We start from the raw sequence: 22790 nt of genomic DNA, 5'->3' as shown, positions 1-22790 counted from the left end.
TCACTTGGTTTTGATTAAGTTCTGTTAAGATCATAGAGAAGGAAACTCCCGGTAAATGGAAGACATTACAGACAAAATTTAAGTCTACACCTTGCGTAATGGGCTGTCTAATTTAGCAGCGGGGTTTTGTATACAGGGTCCTGTAGCAGACCCTCTCTGGCAGCAGCTGCAAGATATTGGAATTGTCATTGTCATTGTCATTGTGCTGTCTGCTCCCTTTCTACAGCACTGAACCCTTTATATTCCTCCCCAAATATATGCTCCTAGGACTTAGTTTTTCTCCCCCTTTTCATGACGTCTGATCAAATTGGATTGTAACATGCTGCTTTGTCAGGTGGTGCCACCTCTAACATGATTTATCTTCAAAAATTCCTTACACGTAGGCTTTGGATTAAATGATACCCAACCCACTCCTGACTTTAGAAAGCTACATGTTTTAAAATGAAGTGTGTTGCGATCACTTAAAACGAAGAAGAGATATGTAATTAAGTGCAACATGTGTGAAGTGTGTAGGCGCAACATTGGCTCCTAGATCTCATTTCAACATATATAGATAGGATCCCAATTATACTATGCTATGACCTAGAAAAAAAGCATTATCTGATGCATACTGGGATGTTCTTGGCTTATGGGAGGGAACCTTTGCTAGAGCCTGAAAGGGCATATTCAGCATGGCAGCTTTTTCTTTGCTGGGGAAAGCCGGGAAGAGACTAGCAGGATGGCGACTTCAGGAGTTAATATCTCTCCAGGTGATGAAGGAAACAGTGCAGTGTGTGTGTGGGGGAAATAGTGCACCTATGTGTTCACCCTTGGTGTTTGTTTCTGTTTGTTCTTAGAGTTCAAATGCATTTATTACAATTACTGTATGCTGGCTTTAAAGTTTGACTGTATTTCATATCGATTAGTTACCAGCTTTGAGTCAGATGAGACTTGCAAGGGGCAGATGGATCTATATTTCACATGATTATTCTGTCCTGTTGATGGAGAGCAAACTACTTTTAATGCTTACTTTTAATGCCTTTTATTTTCTTAAAATATTAACATTTTAAAAGTTTTAATATGAAAATATAAAGTTCCTTATATTGTACTATAGATCCAAAGTTTGATTTCATTAAGCAAATGCAGCCACTTTTTTGAACACGTATGTGAGCTTTCTCCTATATATTTTAAAATCATTTGGAGCTTTTTAATAGTGTGTGAAAGAAAATAGGATTTTTTTCTTTTTTAAAAAAAGCACTCCAGCCCTTTACAGAAGGGCTGTAATATCTACGTAGAAATATGATCTTTTAGGAGTTCCTGTCGTAGCTCAGCAGTAACGAACCCAACTAATAGCCATGAGGATGTGGGTTTGAGCCCTGGCTTTGCTCAGGGGGTTAGGGATCCAGCATTGCCATGAGCTGTGGTGTGAGCTGCAGATGATGTGGCTCGGATCCCAGGTTGCTGTGGCTGTGGTGTAGACTGGCAGCTGTAGCTCTGATTCAACCCCCTAGCCCGGGAATCTCCATATGCTGCAAGTGCAGCCCTAAAAAGCAACAACAACAACAACAACAAAACAAAAAAAAAAAAAAGAAAAAAGAAAAGAAAAGATCTTTTAAAGTGCAGAGGTATGCTTCTCTGTTTAATCTCTTAGAATTTTTATAATTGCTTTTTTAGTGGATACAGCTTATCCTTTTCAGAAGGCAAATTACATCTTTATGTGGTATTTAAATTACCCTTAAGTGGTATGTGATTTGAAAGTGTGATTTCTTCAAGTGACATAGTTAATCACTGATTATCAAATTGATATTTTTTACATTTTAATGAGGTGTTATATCAAGGACAGATGATGTTCATTTGTCCCTACCACGTGTTTCAACTTGGTGGATGCATGGATACTTGCTTGGTTTAGTCCATTTTCTAAATCTTTTTAAGAAAAGGTGTTGGCATTAATTAACTTCAGTTTGTTTTTCTCTTTAATCCTTAAATGGGTGTTGTGTCACATGCTTCTGGGAGAGATGATTTCTTCTTTTAAATTCAGACTTTAATCAGTATGTAGTGTTTGTTTACTTTATGTAGTAACTAATGCTTTTTTGCGTTTAACCTAACTATCTCAGAGTGTTTGAAGTAACTGGACTGAAATACTTAACATTCAACCTGCCTTCAAGACAAAAAAAAAAATAAAGTAAAACTGCAGCTGATTTTCACTTAAACTTCTAGGACTTACTAGATTCCTAAAGGGCTTTTTTTTTTTTCCTCTATAAAAATACCTTAGGCTGTAGGACAGATCATTGCTCAAAGTGTCAACAGGATTCTTCATACACAAAGTTTGCCACTCTCACCATTTAGATTATATCACTCTGACCAAGGTTACAGACAGTAGGGCTTAAAGCATGGATTTTTAAATCAGCTAGACCTGGGTCAAAATCCCTACGTAGCTGTGTTACCTTGGGCAAAGAATCTCTCTGAACCTGTTGTATCATCGGTTATGTTATCAGGAGTTTTCTGAAGGGTTAAATGCAATAATGTGCCTAAAGGGCTCAGCGCAGTGACTAGCCCAGAGCACATGCTCAGTAGTGGTTATTAACCTGACTCCCATAAGGAATCTGGGCATCAACAGGAATGATTAGCTATTCCCCGACTGAAGCCGATGCCCTGCCCTTTTCCAGCTGAAATACAAGTGCACCACTTGATTTCAAGGAAGCTCAAACTCAGGGTTTATGTCCTGCTAATGGTGTGACAGCAGCATCCCTCTTCATACGTGGCCGGACAGCACACCTCTGTGGAAGGCATCACGAAGAGGCACTTAGTACAAATTCTCTAACCTTCAGGCTTTTCTAACACCAGTCTTTTCCCTCTGTGCAGCAGGCAGTTTTTCCAGTTTTGTATTTTCTATCAAGCCATTGACAGCATGTTCAAATTGAATCACCAGGGATTTTAAGAATATACCATTTCCCAGAGTGTTGGGGTGGACAAGGGATGTTTTAAAAAGATGACGGGCATTGGTTGTCTTCAGGCTATTGCACTTAACATCCCTTTTTACTTCCTAGTTTCAGAGCAATGGCCATGTCCATTCTCATTTCAGGCAACAAGTTTCTTGAACAACTAACACACGGAGATACTGTTGTAGGACGATTCAGCAGCAAACAGGAAACTCTCTGCCTTATGGAGCTTTTATGTTCTAATGGGGATCTTGATGACCAACACAAAAAATAAAGCCTATGACATAGTAGTGGTAAGGGCCAAGGAGAAAAATAAAGCGAGAAAAGGATGGGAAGCCCTGGAGGGGTCGGGTGGGGGTGTGATTTTTAGAGTGCCTAGAGAAGGTCTCCCTGAGAAGATGACAGTTGAGTAAAGAAAAAAGGAGGTGAGAGAATAAGCTATGCAGATAGATATCTCAGAAGGATGTTCAGGGCAGAGCAGATAGCATGCACAAGGGCCTTGAGGCAGTGTCATGCTTGGTATGTTCCACAAACAGCAAAGAGCAAGAAGAAGTGCAACACAATGAGCCAGGGGAAAGTGTCAGATATAAAGTGGGAAACCTAAGATCCTATGTCATAGGTTGGAGTGAGGAGCAACTTTTCTTCTGAATGGGTCTTATGGGAATTCTTTGAAAGGGTCTGAGCAGAGGCATGGCATGATCTGTCTTCCCCTTCAGCTCGAGCCCTCTGGCTGCTGACTTTAGAGTTTATTGTAAAGGTGGAAACAGGGAGATCAAGGTGGCTGTTGCATTTATCCAGGGGAGAGATGACAGCGGCTTGAACCAGGACGGTGGCAGTGGAAGTGGTGCGCAGTAATGGAATTTGATATCTGTTTTGTAAGTCGAGCTGGTAGGATTGCTGCCAGATGGAATGTGGCATGTGGGCAGAAGAGAGAGGAGCAAAAAGTGCACCTGATCGAAGGTTTTTGGTTCAAGCAACTGGAAGTACAGAGACGGGCAAGACTGGGTGGGATGGGTTTGTGGAAGGATGATCAATATTGACCATACGTATTAAGTTGGAGTACATACCTGATTGTAAATGGATTGGTCGAGGAAATGGTTGGGTCTACAGACCTAGTGTTTAAGAGAGGCCTCCAGACTAAGGGGAGAAGTTTGGGGAGTCAGCACCATTTATGTGCTATTGAAAAGTTGTGAGAGTAAGTGACATTGCCATGGGAGCGAGCGTAGATCAAAGAGAGCTTCAGGGACTGAGCAGTGTAGCATTTAGTGGTCAAAGTGATGTGAGGAAAAAGCAGTGCAGATGGAACTGGAATGGCCAGGCAAGTCATAAGAAAACCTGAAGAATGGGATCACTTGGAAGCCAGGTGAAGTTTCCAGGGAAAAGAGGGGTCACCAGGGATAAAGGCTGGTGGTGGGTCGAGCGGGATGAGCACTGAGCTTTGATTCACCTGGGTATCTGACAACATGGATGTCATCGGTGACCTTGATCAGAGCAATTTTATGGAGTGATGCGGGGAAAGCCCAGGCTGGGCAGGTTCAAGACAAAAGAGAAGAGAACGGGGTGGCAGAGCTGACACAGCTCCTTAAAAGTCCTGCAGAGAAGGAGAAGAAATGGGGCTGTAGCCGGAGAAGATGGTACAAGAGAGGGAATGGTTTTAAGATGAAAGAGGTAATAGCCTGTTAGGAGAAATTAACAAGGCAGGAGAGAGAGGGAAGAATTGGTAGAACAGGGCTGCCAGGTCTTCAAGGGTGTCTCACACGAGTGAAGGGGTCAGCCTTAGCTGGGAGCATCACTGGTCCATCTCTGGTCACGGGAGAGAAGAGAGCACATGGCCACAGATGCCACTAGATGGGGACACACTGGTGGGAGTCTGTGGAGGTTCTCTTCAAACCGTTGCCATTTTCTCAGCCAAATGTTAAGCCAGCCACTCGGCAGCTGAGGGTAAGGACAGCAGAGGAGCCTTGGTGATCTGAAGAGAGAGGACAAAGTATGAAACGCAGGAGAGCAAGCCTGTGAGGGGCCTAGTGCAGCGCATCATGGTTTCTGTGCACATTCGAGGGCGTGGTCCTGGATCTAAAGCACAGTTGTGTTTTTCTCCAGCCAAGTTCAGCTGCATGGGTACGGGGGTTTAACCAGGTTGTGGTTAGCCGAGTAAGTGGACCAGAGTGGGAGGCAGGCAAGGGGGTTGAGAGTATATTCCAGGGACTGATTATTAATGTGCAAAGAATTTTTTTTTGTCTTTCTCTCTTTTTAGGGCCGTACCTACAGCATATGGAAGTTCCCAGGCTAGGGGGTGAATCGGAGCTGTAGCTGCCAGCCTATGCCACAGCCACAGCAATGTCAGATCTGAGCCGCGTCTGTGACCTATACCACAGCTCATGGCAACGCCGGATCCTTAACCCACTGAGCAAGGGCAGGGATCGAACCCGCAACCTCATGGTTCCTAGTCGGATTTGTTAGCCACTGCGCCATGATGGGAACTCCTAATGTGCATAGAAATGAAGCTGGATAAGACAAATAATTCTGCCAGCAATGCCATGACATAGATGACACAAACATTCCTTCTAGATTATAAGCCCATCCAAAGCTGTCTTCTACTTCTGCAGGCCCAAGTCTGACAATTTCTCAGATGAGGGTGAGGTGGTTACTCCCCGCTTAGGGGCATTTTATCAATCTGAAGACTTTTGTCTTCTGGTATTGCCCTGACAATTTACATAGGGAAATACGTCTTATTTTATTTTGGATTGATTGCCTTTTGGTACTTCTTTATATTACCAGGAATAATTTTTTTTTTAAGAGCCGCACATGCAGCATAGAGAGGTTCACCAGGCTAGGGGTCAATCGGAGCTGTAGCTGCCGGCCTACGCCACAGCCACAGCAATGCGGGATCTGAGCGATATCTGCGACCTACACCACCGTTCACGGCAATACCAGATCCTTAACCCACTGAGCAAGGCCAGGGATCGAACCTGTATCTTCATGGATACTAGTCAGGTTCGTTACCACTGAGCCACAACAGGAACTCCAGGAAGGAATTATTTTTAAAAATATTGTGTGTATATAGACTATCATCTGTGACTATCCTTTAAGATTTATAATGGGGCATTATAAAATACTGTTCACAAGAAAGAGATGTTGGGTTTGATGGGGTTGAGAACTATTGGTCTGTGCTCTATACTTAGATGCTGAGATGTTTTAAAATGATGGTATAATCAAGGATCTGAATGATTGGCAGACATTTCAAGTGATGTGGAAAATCAGAAAAAGGAAAGATTATCATGGATTTAGGTGGTCATGGAACATCTGATGGAGAAGAGGGTCGTTAGAGGGGATCTTGCCTATTGAGACTCAGGCAGTATGGGAGACACTTGACGTACCTTATCTTAAAAAAAAAAAATGAATGACCAGACTTGTCAGACTGAGAAAAACAATTTCTAGGTGTAGTAAACCATAAAATGTAAAGTCAAAAGGGCCCCAGGGAATCATCTAGGCCAGAAAATCTTAGTGTAAGGATGGTCTTACCCTTTGGCCTTCATGGATGGATTCGAGGGAACTCGTGAATACCTTGAATTTGTGTCTATCATTTGCATATTTTTCTGAGGACAACTGGGTTCAGAGTTCTCATTGGATTCCCAAAGGGGCCCATCACCTCTAGGAAGTTCACGGCTACCGACTGATCTAGTCAGACCGTAAACTCAGAAGGATGGTTTTGCTCAAGGCTACACAGCCAGCTAGTGAGAGATACGGGGTCTGAAACCCAGATCTTTTCACTGTAACTTATCGCTTATTTCACCACACTCAGTCGAAGGGCATACACAAAAGCAGAGGCAGGACTGAGGAATAAGCTGCCGTTTTACAGCCCCTGGTATAAAAACAAACAGCTGTCTTGGGCTCAATAGCCTATTTCCACAAGAGTTGCAGAAGGATGGGCTTCAATTTGTCTCCTCAACGTAAACCAATATTTTAATATTTTAGAGTGGCAATACACAACTGCCCCTCACCAAAATAGCTTTCTCAGCTGAAGGCAAGCTCCCTGAGAGAGATTATTGTCCCTGAGGCGGTTCCTGCTGTTCCTTTCCAATTGGCACTGTTTTTCTGACCTGCAGTGGCCTCCAGTTTCCTGCCAAATCAAATCAGAACTCTTTTGCCTGATTTGTCAGTCCTGTGCTACTGTAGCCTGTTTAGCCAGCGAGTACTCTGTGCTCCAGTCAGAGTGTCCTTACCCTGGGCACTCTCTCCTCTCCCAAAGTCCTTGCATTCCTACCTCTCTATCTTTCTGCATGTGGTTCCCCAGCTGGGAATGACCTCCATTCCTTCTCCTTTGTTTCCAGATCCCCGACATAAGGGCCAGCTTAAATCTAATCTCCACAAAGCCTTCCTGTAGTTGCTGTTGGCCACGTTGCACTCGCTCTGAGCTCCTATCACGTGTGTTACTTGCACGGCCCACCACAGCACTTAGGGATTTCTGCAGACTTTTCATCAGAAAGGCTTCGGTGGTCACTTTGGGAGTAGGGTTCTAGGAAGTCCAGGGTGGGACTCTGGGCACCCCCCCAATCCCTGCTTCAGCCACTTTAGTGTCGTAAAGCACTTCCGCTTTAGTGTCGCTCTATGGGAAGTCTGCCTGAGCGTTTCTTCGAAGAAATGGTTTAGCCGCCACCCTCTCCAGCAGAAAAGTTTGAAAAAACACTGGATCTGTCTTGTGTGCTGATGGGCTCACAAGTATTAACTTGTAATGAGTAAAGATCAGGATTTACCTGCTCTAGACTTAATACTACCGCCCCCAGGCAACTGATGCAATTTTGTGCACAAAGTGGACCCGTAAGAAATGATTTTAGGAGTTTTCTTGTGACTCGGAGGCTTAAAGATCCGGTGTTGTCTGCAGCAGCTTGGGCTGCTGCTTTGGCATGGGTTCAGTCCCTGGGCCAGAAACTTCCCCGTGCCATGGGTGTGGCCGAAAAAAAAAAAAAAAGACATGATTTTATGATTGTATTGCTCCAATGTGAGGGATAGGAGATAGTTAAGAGCATGACTGAGAAATGTACTTTAATGAAGAACTCAGAACATTTTTGGGTGGATCTTTGAGAACGAGACCTAAATTGGAGGATTTCCCCCTCTTTTGGATATAGAAGCAACTCCTATTTAAAGCTGTCCAGTTTACCCTTACATGTTTAAAAGAACCCTAATTATTGGCATTCTTTATCTCCCAAAGTTTAGCCAAACATACGTACCATATGCATGCACTCCTATAAGCATTACAGTGTTACTCAGCTGACAGAAGGATGTGCAGAGTGTACCAGTATCCCTAAAACCCTACGAATATTCAGTTCCAAAATTTATGGCAATCATGATTAAAAATGAAAAATGCCAGTCTTTCAGACCAGTTATTTCCGCTTTCTTGTATCAGATCAATTATATAAACTAATAAAGACCTGAGTATTTAAATCAATGGTGCTATCAACTTGTTAATACTCTTTTGTTTTTGTTTTTTTGTGTTTTTTTTTTGTTTTTGTTTTTTTCCTGCTTTCTGCCTGGTTCATTGTCTTCACCTACAGGTGTACGTTATTGTCGGCTTCCAAAGATTACTAACTCTTCTCTGTATCATTAAAATTGAATTGCCTTGACTATTCTGCTCCTCTTACTGCTGCTTCCATTACTGCCTTCTTCAGCAAAATCAGGCTTTCCAAAGCCAAAGAATAACAAGAAATAAACACCATTTTAGAAGCCTTGCCACTATGAAACTTAAGCAAAATGTGCTCACCATTATTTTGCTGCCTATCCACTTGTTAATAACAATATACAGTGCCCTTATATTTATTCCATGGTATTTTCTTACCAATGCCAAGAAGAAAAACGCTATGGCAAAGAGAATAAAAGCTAAGCCCACTTCAGACAAACCTGGAAGTCCATATCGCTCTGTCACACACTTCGACTCGCTAGCTGTCATAGACATCCCTGGCGCAGACACCCTGGACAAATTATTTGATCATGCCGTAGCCAAGTTTGGCAAGAAGGACAGCCTTGGGACCAGGGAGGTCCTAAGCGAAGAAAACGAAATGCAGCCAAATGGAAAGGTGTTTAAGAAGGTAAAGCATTTTTGCATTTTCTATTCTTTGTAAAGGGGGAAGGTACACTTAACTTTTTAAAAAATCAAGTGCATTTAAACACACTGGTGGAAGTTCCCTTGTGGCGCGGCGGGTTAAGACTCCAGCGTTGCCGCAGCTGTGGCAGAGGCTGTAATGGCAGCGCGGGTTTGATCCCTGGCCCAGGAACTTCCACATGCCGCAGGCACGGCCAAGCAAACAAACACTGGCATTCGATCACAGTGCTGTGTAGCTAAACTCTCAGACGTTCCTGGCTTCTCCGGATTCACTTAAGAGCATTTTTATTTATTTTATTTTTTTCACAATACAAATATACTTTATTTATTTTTATTACTCAATAAATTTATCACATCTGTAGTTGTATGATGATCATCACAATCCAATCTCACAGGATTTCCATCCCACAGCCCACTAAGAGCATTTTTAAAGGTCTGCATGTTGAATCACGTTGTAATTGCTTGCTCGAGTACCTATGCTAATATTACAGTATGTCTCACTGTAACAGTTAATTCTTGGGAATTATAAATGGATGAACTATCTCGAAGTGAACCTCAGAGTGAATAACTTTGGTAGTGGACTCACTGCCCTGGGGCTAAAACCAAAGAGCACTATTGCCATTTTCTGTGAGACCAGGGCTGAATGGATGATTGCAGCACAGACCTGCTTCAAGTACAACTTTCCTCGTAAGTGCCTCATGTTTTTGGAGGGGAGGGAGTGGGCTTTACTTACACATGAAATCGTCCCGAGAGCCTCTTGTTTTCAAAGCATGTGTTTATTCAGAATCTATTGATCTTAAGAATCTTAAGTGACCAGTTTAAGAATCCTTTTGACCATTTGTGGCACTGTCAGTGTTTATGGGTTTCTGAGAATTTGTAAGAAAAATTTGTGGCTGCCAGGAAGTTTGAGGCAAGTTTGAAGGGTAATAGCAGAGACTATGAAATCAAATTAGATTATAAAATGTCTTTGCATCTGTGAGCGTATCTATCATTAAAAATTGACTTAAGGAGTTCCCATCGTGGCTTTAGTGGTTATCGAACCCGACTAGTATCCATGAGGATGCGAGTTCGATCCCTGGCCTCTCTCAGCAGGTTGAGGATCCTGCGTTGCTGTGGCTGTGGTGGAGGCCAGCAGCTACAGCTCTGATTCAACCCCTAGCCTGGGAACCTCCATGTGCTGTGGGTGCGGCCCTAAAAAGACAAAAAAAAAAGAAGACTTAAATAGTATATCTAATAAATGTTTATCATTTAACTTTTGTGTTTATTTTTTATTATATAGTTGTGACTTTATATGCCACACTTGGCAAAGAAGCTGTAGTTCATGGGTTAAATGAATCTGAGGCTACCTATCTGATTACTAGTGTTGAACTTCTGGAGAGTAAACTTAAGGTAAATATGAAATTTGCTTTGAATTCATGGTGGTATTTGACAGCATAGGAAAATATTCAGTAATTGAGTTCATTGCAGGCACAGGTTTAATAACTAGATTTTCTCTGCTCAACAGACCGCATTGGTAGATATTAACTGTGTGAAACATATCATTTATGTGGACAATAAGACCATCAATAAAACAGAATACCCTGAAGGATTTGAGATTCATAGCATGCAATCAGTAGAAGAGTTGGGATCCAAGCCAGAAAACTGTAAGTAAAGCAGTTAAAACAAACTTATTAATCTATTCAAGCCTTGTTATTCCAGTAGATTAGGAAAAGACATAAGGAAATGAAAATTATAAAGTTCTGTAATTTAAAAAATGTTTTTTATACCTCGATAAAGATAACGTTTAGAGTGTTTAAAAACTATGAAGATCATGTATGATTAAGGTTTTATCTCCCTTCCTCCTCAAAAAGGTAACCACTGTTTGAAAATTTCCTAAATGGTTGAGAAGTGTTCATTGGGACTTATGGCATTTGCTGCCAAACTTTCCTTTTTCTTTTCTTTTCTTTTTTTTCCCCAAAAAACCTAATGTGACCTTCCAATCTGGACCTCATGTAATGAAAAGATCTCAGGCATTCCATTCAGTCAACTTTCTCTTATTTTATTTTTTTGGCTGCGCCCGCAGAATGTGGAAGTAAGTTTACAGGGCAGGGATCAAACCTACACCATAGCAGCAACCAGAGCTGCTGCAGTGACAGCATCAGATCCCTAACCTGTTGTGCCACAGGGAACTCCATCTTTTTTTTTTTATAATGCTTAATGTTACTGATTTTAATCGTGTCTCAGAGGATGCAAAGCTGTTTGCCAAGGCCATACTCGGAATTATTCTACTACTGATATGGTATTTGCTATTTCATTTGAAACAAGTTAAATGTATCTCTTTTTTTAAATCTTTTTTTTGGTCTTTTTAGGGCCAGACCATGGCATATGGAGGTTCCCAGGCTATGGATCTAATCGGAGCTGTAGCTGCCAGCCTATGCCACAGCCACAGCAATGCCAGATCCAAGCCTCATCTGTGACCTACACCACAGCTCATGGCAACGCTGGATCCCCAACCCACTGAGCGAGGCCAGGGATCTTGAACCCACAACTTCATGGTTCCTAGTCGGATTCGTTTCCACTGCGCCATGATGGGAACTCCTGAAAGAAGTTAAATGTATCTTATAGCAAAATGTCAGTTGGTCATCAGGAATGAGAATTGAGAAAATGAAATACCCCATTTAAATAGTTTTCTGTCTCATGTTTAATGAGATCACAATGCTCTACTAGATGAGGAACCCACGTCTTTTATAACCGGCAATAAGTACGCCTGTCCTTTGCCCTGGAGAAAGCTATTTTCTTTATTGTACTGGACAGTGAGCATGCCTGCTCTTGCTCTGGAGGGAGACAATTTGCCTTCCCTGTTCACTGTGCAAACATCCTTGCAAAGGTAGTCCGAAACAAAGTCAGTGTCTCTGCTCACAAGATGTGCAAAAACTCAAGAGCCCCGTGGAGAATTGTCACTCAACACCAGGCTGACCCTGCAGGATTCAGGTATACCTGACTGAGAAGCCCCACTTGGTAGGGACCTATTGCCAGTTCTTTTGATTCACCCAAAGGTGGTGGCATAAAACTATGGGGGACATGGGCCTTATAATTTTGTGTGAACCACAGCGTGGTGGACCATATATTCCACCTAGTTCCACTCATTTCTGCAGTTGACAAGACACATATTTTTTGTGATACTTTACCTGTAGACAATTGTTGTGATGATGACAAAAAGTGAAGTGTTGCATTGTGTACTTAGCCTGAGAAGAGCTTAATATATCTACTGCTGCTGCATCCATTAGTTACCAGAAGAAGGATGCAGTTCCTGTTTGCTTGGTTTATAAACTATGACAGTAGAAGTCTTTACGGAGCATTAACAGAAGTTCCCGTTATAGCTCAGCAGGTTACAAACCCGCTAGCCTCCATGAGGATGTGGCTTCTATCCCTGGCCTGACTCAGTGGGTTAAGGATCCGGCATGGCCGTGAGCTATGGCGTAGGTCGAGGAGGCAGCTCAGATCTGGCGTTGCTGTGGCTGTGGCCTAGGTCGGCAGCTGCAGCTCCCATTCGTCCCCTAGCCTGGGAACTTCCATATGCAGCAGGTGTGGCCCTAAAAAGAGAAAAATAAAGGGGCATTGACTTATTTTTTAAAAGTTTATTTTGTAGAACAGGTAGAGATTCATAGCAAAACTGAGGGGAAGGGATGGGGATTTCCCATGTGTGTTTGTTACAGTTGATGACTCTACATGGTCACATCATTATCACCCCAAATCCATAGTTTACGTTGGGGATCTCTCTTGGTGTTGTACATCCTCTGGGTACATGTATAGTGACATGTATTACCATTCTAGTATTGTGCAGAATATAAACTCATTTTTTTTTCACAATCCAACAATCTTATTCAACTTTTACTTAATTCTGATAATATATCTGTTGATTCTTGGTCATTTTGGTATATTCTGGAAAAGAAAGGCAATTACTAGTTTGGCACATTACACTGCCTTGAAAGTAGAAGTCCTGATGTCCTGCTAATTTTTTTATTTTTTATTTTCATTTTTTGCTTTTTAGGGCCACACCCACGGCCTATGGAGCTTCCCAGGCTAGGGGTCAAATCGGAGCTGTCACTGCCCGCCTACACCACGGCCACAGCAACGCAGGATCCGAGCCACGTGGATCCTAGTCAGGTTTGTTAATCACTGAGCCACGAAGGGAACTCCCTGGTGTCCTTTTTAAAATTTAGCATGTAAGAATTTTAGAGAGTATGTCACCTTAAAGATCAAGTCAAAGACAGCAACAGCAACAACAAAAAGGAACTCAAGAAGCTTAGGGAACTGATAGATATGTCTAGTACCCTGATTGTGGTGGTGGTATCACGGATGTTTGTATCTGTTCAGTCATCAATTTGTACACATTAAAATATTCAGTTTTAGAGTTCCTGCTGTGGCACAGTGGGTTAATGATCTAGCTTGTCTCTGTGGAGGCATGGGTTTGATCCCTAGCCCAGCACAATGGGTTAAGGATCTGGTGTTGCTGCAGCTGTGGTGCAGCTTGCAGCTCTGGCTTGGATTCAGTCCCTGGCCTGGGAACGTCCATATGCTGAGGGTATGGCCAAAAAAAAAAAAAAAAATCATTATGCCAAAAGCTAAACATCTTATCTTTGTTTAGCATTTTCACTTTTTTGTTTTGTTTTGTTTTGTTTTGTTTTTTTAGGGCTGCACCCATGGCATAAGGAGGTTCCCAGGCTAGGGGTTAAATCGGAGCTGTAGCCGCCGGCCTACACCACAGCCACAGACACATAGGATCTGAGCCACATCTGCGACCTACACCACAGTTCAGGGCAACACTGGATCCTTAACCCACTGAGCAAGGCCACGGATCGAACCTGCGTCCTCATGGATGCTAGTCAGATTCGTTTCCGCTGAGCCCCGATGGGAACTCCTCAATGTAACTTTTAAACTAAAGAAAATGTGGTGCTTTTTCATTCATTTAGTGAGTGTTCCTCCAAGTAGACCTAATCCTTCAGACATGGCTATCGTCATGTATACCAGTGGCTCTACTGGCCGACCGAAGGGAGTGATGATGCATCATTGCAATTTGATAGCTGGAATGACTGGACAATGTGAGAGAATTCCTGGACTGGGGTAAGCGAGAAATATTGAACTTTATTCTTAGAAACCGGAGCTCATGTTTGGCATTCTCTATCTAAACTCAATCTGTATTAAAATGATAAGGTTATTGAGTTTTCTCATTTACAGTGTCTTTTTAAGAATGGCTAAAATGTTTCTCTTCCTTTGTTTTAGACCAAAGGACACATATATCGGATACCTGCCTTTGGCTCACGTCCTGGAATTGACAGCAGAGATATCTTGCTTTACCTATGGCTGTAGGATTGGATATTCTTCTCCACTGACACTCTCTGACCAGGTGACAAGCTTTTCAGTATATTGGCATGCTCATGTGAAGTTACAGTGTTTGGCTGAGAACATATTTCTAAAACATGAGATATTCTGATTCCGCTGGAACATTCTTCTTGGCTTCAAAAATAGCTCCCATATGCAATATGTACTGTGGTAAATAACCTTGTGGGTTTGTTAGCATTGCTTTATCTAAAATTTTTTAATTAGATAAATTTAAAAAAAATTATTTTTAGGCTAGCCATTGCTTTTATCTTGTTTTTCTCTATTAGGTTTTTATTTTGGAGAGCTAGGATAGAGACTATAAATACACTGAGCCTTTTTGACCTCTTACCCATGAACAGTGGTGGGCTTGGGGGCAGGAGATGTGGTGATAGGGCCATGGCCCAGTTTGGCTCCGAGTTTTCTTTAGAGCTGTGCTGTCCCACGCAGTAGTTACTAGCCTCATACTGAAATACAGATGAATTAAAATTAGATTAGAAAATTTTAGTTTCTCAGTTGCTCAAGCCACCTTTCAAGTTTCCAATAGCTATGTAGGACTAGTGGCTACCATATTGGAGAGCGCAGATACCAACCATTTTCATCTTTACGGAAATTTCTGTTGGACAGCGCTGCATCATGTCCAGAGGCAGCCTTCAGCTTTCCACCCAGAGTAAGGGTTCTCCCTTCTCCCTGTGGTTCATAGCAGGAAGCCCAAGGAGAGATTGGGCCACCTCATGTATTTAAACTCATTTGAAATCATACATCTAATCCTACTGTCTACAGTTCTGTATAATTTCTTTGGAATAGTTGCTATAGAAAAGCTTCAAGCAGACATTGGGGGGTGGTGTGAAGCTTCTGGGGGAGCTGTGGGGTTCAGGATGCTGAAAAATAAACTGAGTATAGGTGGGAATGACTTGACTCTCTGTGTGGCTTCTGCTGCTCCCATCCCTGGAGCCCAGCTGTTATATTTCACAACTCCAGGCTGTGCTACCTCTTATGTGGGAGCCTCACTGGAGCATGCATTCGGTAAAAAGATATGCCCTTGGTGCTCACAGTTAGAAGTTATAATGCTTTTCTTTCTTTCTTTCTTTCTTTCTTTCTTTCTTTCTTTCTTTCTTTCTTTCTTTCTTTCTTTCTTTCTTTTTTTGGTAGAAAGAATCATTTTAGGGAGAGGTTGGTAGGTTGTGTAACATTATTAAGACAAAAAAGTTAAATAGATTTTTGGAGGATTTATTTGAGATTTTAACCATCTTTTTGGGGGGGGTGTTTTGTTTTTGTTTTTGTTTTTTGGATAACTTAAAATGCACAAATCTTAAGTATAATGCTTGATTGAATGTGACATACATGTACATATATAGAACTCTGTGGCCATCGCCCTCTAGATCAAGAGAAAAAGAACATTTCTAGCACCCCAGAAAGTCCCTGTGACCCTTCCTAGTCATTACATCCCCACCCACAAAGATAATCCAACCACCTTTTTAAGGGGCTTTTCTATGAGAAAAATCTTCTGTGCTCTAAACAACCACCTAGTTGGTACTTAGGGAACACAACCGCTTTGTAAGATGGAGAGCTGCTGTGTTTAACCATCGCACTCAGCGGAAAGTTCACTTTTAAAATCCCCTAGATAGTAATGGAGAGAATAAGGGAACTATCAAGTGAGCTAATAAACTGGACTTCATTTAGCAGAGTCAAAACAGATCTATGAATAAGAGTGGGGCTTACGTTGTAAAGTTTTTAGAAAAATCTGTGATGATGACATTTTGATGCATTATAGTGGGTTTCTCTTAGGTTCAGAGACATTTTCGAAATGTGAAATGTGAACTTACTCTTTCAGTAAGTTTCAAGTAAGAATTTTTTTTTTTTTCCTGCTGGGTAAGGTCAGAAGCTGAAGATTTGTTTTCACTGCCTTTCTGAAAACAATAGCCTCAGTGTGGGGCAGGGTGGCAGTTGGAGTCTGTTGCTGGTCTGACTTCATTCTTGGTGTCTCTTAGGCCAAGCAGTACATTAGAAGCCAGTTACAAAAATGTCGGGGGCATTCATACCTACTTTGTTAATGAACTGTATGATAAAGAGTCTCAATCTAACTAGGAACCTAAAGCCCAGGCGTCTCCCTCACATAGGAAATCAGAAAAAGATGGGAGACCAGGGACACTGACCATATTGGAAGCTGGCAGATAGTAGCGATAGTGTCATAACTAGGGTTCCTGTGATCCTAATAAGATAGGATAACAGCTAACATTACTAAGAATAATAAAGAAACTGAGGGCCAGCTCCTTGTGGCTACTGCTGCCCTGGAACCATTCCCTGTAGCAAAAACTAGTCAGTAGCATGTGGAAGGCAGCTCTGCCTTGAAGGGCATCAGAGCCCATCTTTCTCTGCAGAATAGGTCTCCTGTATGTGGTGTGCATATGAAGGTATGGGTTTCTGCTTGCGGATGGGCACATACTTGTACATACATTTGAGGAGTTCCTGTCGTGGCTCAGTGGTTAAGGAACCTGACTAGGATCCATGAGGATGCGGGTTCGATCCCTGGCCTCACTCAGTAGGTTAAGGATCCAGCGTTGCCGTGAGCTGTGGTGTAGGTCGCAGATGTGACCCAGATTGGCGTTGCTGTGGCTCTGGTGTAGGCTGGCAGCTGTAGCTCTGATTGGACCCCTAGCCTAGGAACCTCCATGTGCTGCAGGTGCAACCCTAAAAAGCAAAAAAAAAAAAAAAAAAAAAAAAAAAAAGGTGTTTGATTTCCTTTATCCATCTTAAAGAAAAGTAGGATAAAAGCAGTTTTCTGGCAACAGAACCTTCTCTATGGCAAAGCTGGTGGTGCTGGTGGCTCACACTGCTTCTTCAGAGCTGGTTTTCTTTTGCCTGCATTAGCCCTGGCTAACATGTGATACATCTAAACTTACAGACTAATGAACTACATTATAGCAGGTTCTTGTTTTTATCTAACTGTTTCAGTGGATTTCTACCTACTAATCTGATATTTGAAATCCCAAATAGTGTTTATGTGTATAAGAAAGAAAGGGAAGGGAAGAAAGAAGAAATATATACTCATTTACACATATATGTGCAGATCCCCACATGGCCACTGGCAGTGTCTTAAGGTATCAAATTAGCAATTCTGGATAAGGTTAGTAGATGTTGGTAGTGGTGTCTTTGAGATGGCTTTGCCTTTCAATTAAAGAAATTAAATCAAAGAAAATTAAATTATCTTTAGTTTTGATTCGGGTGTTTGATATACCTTACCTTAGTTGAGGTTTTTTGCTTTTCGTGTGTGTGTGTGTGTGTGTGTGTGTGTGTGTGTGTGTGTGTTTTGAAAATGGATGGTCTTTGCTATGTGTACTGATATATTATTAATAAGAATACTAAGTTTACCAAAATATCCCATTTTCCTTTATTCTGGACCAGCATTTTCTCCTCCAAGGAAAGGTGAAATGTGCTAGCAGAAAACATCTACAGAATAAAACACTAAAGCACTCATACCTCTCAGACTTGTAGGTTATGACAGTTGGAGCACATAACTCAGCGAGCAGTAGAAGATCAAATTCCGTGTGTAAAAGTCTGTCTTTGCCCTGTAAATATTTGAATTACAACCTTTTTTTTGCCAAGGGCGGTTTCCTTGATCCTATTTCCTTTTTCTTTACTCTAGTCCAGCAAAATTAAAAAGGGAAGCAAAGGAGACTGTACTGTACTGAAGCCTACACTCATGGCAGCTGTCCCGGTGAGTACAGAATGTCAATATCATTCATTGCCTGCACTTGGACTTTTTTTTTTAATTACTCAAATGAATTTATCACATCTGTAGTTGTATAATGATCATCACAATCCAGTTTCACAGGATTTCCATCCCATAACCCAAGCACATCCCCCCACCCCTGAAACTGTCTCCTCCGGAGACCAAAAGTTTTTCAGTGTCTGTGAGTCAGCATCTGTTCTGCAAAGAAGTTCAGTCTGTCCTTTTTTCAGATTCCACGTGTCAGTGAAAGCATGTGATGTTGGTGTCTCATTGTCTGACTGACTTCACTTAGCATGATCATTTCTAGATCCATCCATGTTGCCAAAAATGCCATTATTTCGTTCCTTTTAGTGGCTGAGTAATATTCCTTTGTGTATATGTACCACTTCTTCTTGATCCACTCCTCTGTCGATGGACATTTAGGTTGTTTCCATGTCTTGGACTTTTAAAAAAGTAACCCTCTTAGGTATTCATCTACATTTTAAAATAATTTTACTTTGTGGAACTTGTGGCAAAATGGGTCCCTTAAAATCTTAGGTAAGCGTTACGGAAAGATGGAATGGCAAACTTCTGACGTAGCTGCCATATCGTTTCCCTTAGGGCTTAATTCTTAAAATGGAGATAGAGTTGATGTACAATATTGAGTTGATGTACAATATCAGGTGTACTACATGATTTAACATTTGCATGCCATACTTTTTTTTTTTTTTTTTTTTGGCCACACCTGTGACATGTGGAAGTTTCCAGGCCAGGCATTGAACTTGTCTTGCAGCAGTGACATGCGGCACAGCTGTGGCGATGCTGGATCCTCAACCTTCTGTGCCACAGGGAACTTTCATATACTTTTTAATTTTTATTTTATTTTATTTTTTTGCTTTTTTTTTTTAGGGCCACACCTGTGGCATATGGAGGTTCCCAGGCTAGGAGTCAAATCAGAGCTGTAGCTACGGACCTATGCCACAGCCATAGCAACACGGGATCAGAGCCGTGTCTGCAGCCTCCATCACAGTTCACAGCAATGCTGGATCCTTAACCCACTGAGCGGGGCCAGGGATTGAACCTGCATCCTTATGGGTACTAGTAAGATCCGTTTCCATTGAGCCACAACAGGAGCTCCCCCATACACTTTTTAAAAGACGGATAGTTAGAGATGCTCAAGTCCTTTTAGAGAACTTTTGGGATTTCTCAATCACAAATATGAACAAAGATTTCAGTTGTACAGTAATGATTCCTTTTATGGAAATGGAGAAAACAACATTGTACTATGCTTGAATGCTGTGCCCCCTCCCCACCCCCCGCCCCGGTTTTATTGAGATATAATTGACACGTAGGATTGTGTCAGTTTAAGGTATACAATATGATGACTTGATATGCATATATATTGTGAAATGATTACCACAATAAGGTTAATGTTATTACCACTTATCACCTCACATAGTTACCGTTTGTGTGTTTATGATGAGAACATTTAAGATCTTTTACCAACTTTCAGGCATGCAATACAGCCTTGTTAACTAGTTACCATACTGTACATTGGATATCTAGGTTTTTTTTTTTTTTTTTTTTTTTTTTTTTGTCTTTTTAGGGCCGTACCCGTGCCTTTTGGAGGTTCCCAGGCGAGGGGTCAAATCAGAGCTGTTGCTGCCAGCCACAGCCACAGCCACAGCAACGCCAGATCCAAGCCGTGTCTGTGACCTACACCACAGCTCACGGCAATGCCAGGTCCTTAACCCACTGAGCGAGGCCGGGGATTGAACCCACAACCTCATGGTCCTAGTCGGATTCATTTCTACTGCACCAAGACGGGAACTCCTGGATCTCTAGACTTTTTCAAATGGAAGTTTGTACCCTTTGACCAACATCTCCCCATTTCTTCCACTCCCAGACCCTGGCAACCACCAGTTTACTCTGTTGCTATGGGTTTGGCTTTTTTAGGTTCCACATAGAAATGAGATCATGCAGTATTTGTCTTTTTCGGTCTCACTTTTTTGACTTAACATAATGCAAGGGATGGCTCTGCTGTCCTCATTTGTGAATGGTTCTATTCTAATATTGAAAGGGCATCCATAGAGTTCTTCATTGTAACACAACTGAGTTTACATTAATTGCTATTTTAAATATTTAAAACTAGCTATTTATAAATAGGTATGCTATACTTAACAAATCTTGTTAATTTGTGCTAAGCAATGCCAAGAAAACATTTAGTCATGGTCAGGGCTGTTTTGCTTTGTTTATTTAGTTTTTTTTTCTGTTTTGTATATATTAGCTTGGGAGTCAGTATATCCCAAACCTAGTCCTACATCTAATTTTCCAAGGAGCTGTGAGCAAGAATCCTATTTTTTGTTATCTTAGCTTCTTTTAAAATGGAATAGAAATGACTAAATTATAGGGACAAAAGAATTTTAAGAATCTGTAAAACTCTGCCATGCTGTAAGAGTTACAAGGTAGTAGTAAAAAACCATCAGGATTAGATTAACACAGTTGAATGCTTGGTTCTATTTGAGAATAACTGAAAATATTTGAGAGAAAAGAATTTTTAGGGAGTTCCCATCGTGGCTCAGTGGGTTAAGGATCTGGCGTTGCCATGAGCTGTGGTGTAGGCTGCAGACGCAGCTCGGATCCTGTGTTGCTGTGGCTGTGGTGTAGGCCGGTGGCTACTGCTCTGATTCGACCCCTAGCCTGGGAACCTCCCCGCGGCCCAAGACATGGCAAAAAGACAAAAAAATAAAAATAAATAAAATAAAAAAATAAAAAGTTATCTTTATATGACAGATGAATGAATTTTTTACACTCTAGTTAATGTTTTTAGTGTACAGAACTGAAGAAGCCTCTGTGTTTGTCCTTAGTATTTTTAAGGGAAATTAATGATATAATAAAGTAAATATCTCCATTATACTAAAGACTTTTACCTAAGATATTATAAACAGGGTATTTTCAACTAAAGACCGTCTCAGTGTTGGTGCGGTTCCTTTCTGATTATTTAATATGTTGCTTCTTACCTTTTAGGAAATCATGGATAGAATTTATAAGAATGTTATGAGCAAAGTCCAAGAGATGAATTATATTCAGAAAACTCTGTTCAAGATAGGGTATGATTACAAATTGGAACAGATCAAAAAGGGATATGATGCCCCACTTTGCAATCTGTAAGTATATCTTATAGATTCTATAGTTTGAGCCTTTAGATCTTTTCGTGTTTTTACATTTGGAAGATGAATAAGCACATGGCAAGGTAATTACCACCAGCGTTGAATTTCTCTTTTTTTCACTTCTAAGCCTCATTGCTTGTGTAGCAGGCACAGGACCTTGAACTCTGATCTTGGCAATTTAACACATTTTAATAATTGAGAATGTTTTAAAAATTTAATTAAAAAATTTGGTCTCATGAAGAAAAACTACAACGGACTCTTGTGTCAAGACAATTGAGTTTTAAAAAGTGATTTTTCAAGATTTATTTTGCACAAAGCTTTCTGACTTATTGTAGTCACAAAATAACATATTAGGGGTATGAATATAAGTTATTTTAAATGTGGTGCTGGAGAGTCAGGATGGGGAAGTGTTTTCATTGGATGGGAAATAAGATAGATGACTAAATGTTCCAAGGATAACTACAGTTTTTCCATTGACATCATCATTTTCTTTCATCTCCTGTGTGTCAAAGTAGTTTCCCAACACGGCATTTTTCTTTTTGCATTTTTAAGAGTTTTCCTGACTTTTCTCCTAAGGTGTTACTAGTGGTCTCTTTGTTAACCTCTCATTATCGCAATGGTCCTAAAGTGTAGATGTTTGACCCAAGTTGAGAAATCTTTTCCAGAGCCTGTAAATTAGTATGTCACCAAAAATAATCTATGCATATATTCAAATCATTTATTTCCCCCCCCTTTTATCAAGGCTACTGTTTAAAAAGGTGAAGGCTTTGCTAGGAGGGAATGTCCGTATGATGCTGTCTGGTGGAGCACCCCTGTCTCCGCAGACACACCGATTCATGAATGTCTGCTTCTGCTGCCCGGTTGGTCAAGGCTATGGATTGACAGAATCGTGTGGCGCTGGCACGGTTACTGAAGGTAAGCATTTTTAACAGGGCAAATACTTCTATATTAGTTGCTACTGGCAAAGCCAATTTGCTTTGCCTTTGGGAACCATGGTAACTTTCTACCTCTTAAGTTACATCAGAGTCAATGCAAATCTGCGTAGTTTTAGTTTTGGAAATGTTTACTTGATTGTGTGTACCTTTTATTTTTTATTTTTTGCTTTTTTATTTATTTATTTTTTTTAGGGCCGCATCTGCGGCATATGGAGGTTCCCAAGTTAGGGGTTGAATCGGAGCTGTGACTGTTGGCCTACACCACAGCCATAGCAACGCAGGATCCGAGCCATGTCTGTGACCTACACTGCAGTTCACGGCAATGCCAGATCCTTAACCCACTGAGCGAGGCCCGAGATCGAACCTGCGTCCTCATGGATCCTAGTCAGATTCATTTCCACTGAGCCACAATGGGAACTCCGTGTACTTTTTATTTTTAAGCCTCGTAAATATTTATGCCAAATTGTCAGTCCTCAGAGTTCTGTCACCCTGGTCTTTTAATCTTCTCTAAGTGATCACTTCTGTGGAGAACTGAACTCTTAGAATAAAGTATCACTTTTGTCCTCCTTCTCAAATCTATATTCCTGCCCTAAGTTCTTG

The 22790-nt window shown here is 41.4% G+C and overlaps 1 protein-coding gene across 8 annotated transcripts in view; it reads left to right on the top strand.

The window, feature by feature from the left end:
- ACSL4 (acyl-CoA synthetase long-chain family member 4) overlaps window positions 1-22790 on the top strand; it is a 77241-nt gene that overhangs the window by 34916 nt on the left and 19535 nt on the right. For 4 of the 8 annotated variants that reach the window (NM_001038694.1, XM_005673821.3, XM_021079540.1 and 1 more), the window contains 9 exon segments: window positions 8762-9001; window positions 9525-9702; window positions 10295-10404; window positions 10520-10658; window positions 13968-14118; window positions 14278-14401; window positions 18020-18091; window positions 21113-21252; window positions 21998-22170. In NM_001038694.1, coding sequence (NP_001033783.1) covers window positions 8774-9001; window positions 9525-9702; window positions 10295-10404; window positions 10520-10658; window positions 13968-14118; window positions 14278-14401; window positions 18020-18091; window positions 21113-21252; window positions 21998-22170 — 1315 coding nt within the window. In that variant the 5' untranslated portion in view covers window positions 8762-8773. 8 annotated transcript variants of the gene reach the window in all.

Source organism: Sus scrofa, chromosome X (assembly GCF_000003025.6).
Source record: "Sus scrofa isolate TJ Tabasco breed Duroc chromosome X, Sscrofa11.1, whole genome shotgun sequence".
Lineage (NCBI taxonomy): Eukaryota > Metazoa > Chordata > Mammalia > Artiodactyla > Suidae > Sus > Sus scrofa.
Note: the sequence above shows the minus strand (reverse complement) of the source record. Positions and strands in the feature narration are given on the sequence as shown.